At 40.8% G+C, this 1,109-nt stretch overlaps 1 protein-coding gene across 1 annotated transcript in view; it reads left to right on the top strand.

The window, feature by feature from the left end:
* Positions 1 to 821, top strand: part of LOC106011947 (ABC transporter F family member 4) — a gene marked incomplete at its 3' end in the record, with an annotated part of 5,065 nt that extends 4,244 nt beyond the window's left edge. The window contains 1 exon segment of the mRNA XM_013083275.1: positions 679 to 821. Within this exon segment, the coding sequence (XP_012938729.1) occupies positions 679 to 821 (143 nt within the window).
* Positions 822 to 1,109: the final 288 nt, after the last annotated feature.

Here is a 1,109-nt window from a genome sequence, read left to right on the forward strand (position 1 = left end):
CCGTGGTCGGGCGACATTGTACTCTTTCTCAGCCGCAGACACTTACACGTATACACAAACATGGGTGCTCACGCAAGCAAGCATGTGCGCTCTCTGTCGTAGACACACACACACACACACACACACACACACACACAAATATATGCACACAAACACACACACACACACACAAGCACACACACACATGCATACTAGCAAGTATGCACATCCTTTCTTACACAAACATGCATGCACACACACACACACGCACACACAAACACGCATATTTACCATTAATGAACTCCTGTGTTGATGTCCACATATCATTCCACCTTTTTCTTAATGTTAATTTTTTCCGGAATTGTTCTCTCTGCTTTTTGTCCATACTTTTCATGTTGGCCTTGACTGCTTTCACCAGATGAAGTGAGCAATTTTTTATATTCAACCATTTCGTCTTCCTGCTTTGATTCTAAGTTGTGCAAATGAAAAAAAAAATTCCAAGGTTTCAAAGTTGTAGCTAATCTTCTCAAGATACATATTTTTAAAATTGTTTTGCCGAAAAGCCTGAACTATGTTACGAAAAATAAAACAACTTACAAGATTGTTTTAGAAATTTACACTCTTACAGCTTCGGCAGTTTATTTTTTATTGGTGTTTTAAATGTTAAAAATTTATTACAACATTTTTTTTTCTTTCCCAGTGGTCGAAGAAAAACCCGGAAGGAATCGACAACCCACTGTTCATCATCCGGCACCTGAAATACATTGAGTGCAACAAGTGCAGCAAACGCTTCCGCTTTCCCCACTACTATCGTCACCATCAGATGTGGTGCGGCAGGGAGGTAACTCATCGCCAGCCCTCCTGGGACAACTCTATTTTATGTGGTCAAAGTTTTTGTGACCCCCCTGGGGCAGTGCCACTGACTGTAGTGTCTTTAGGCCATTCCCAAAGGGGGGACATTTCTCGTTCAAGCATAGTAGAATTGATTGTAAATGGGCTGACTCATGTCACGCTCATAACTGTGCCTGATCTACTACAGAGAACTGCTGCTTTTTCTTTCCTGATCATTTCTATTGTCATTTTCCTCTACTTCTTTTGTATGTTTGTCACTCTCTTGTGACCTGCTATTT

Source organism: Aplysia californica, unplaced genomic scaffold, assembly GCF_000002075.1.
Source record: "Aplysia californica isolate F4 #8 unplaced genomic scaffold, AplCal3.0 scaffold00222, whole genome shotgun sequence".
In the NCBI taxonomy this organism is placed as follows: Eukaryota; Metazoa; Mollusca; class Gastropoda; order Aplysiida; family Aplysiidae; genus Aplysia; species Aplysia californica.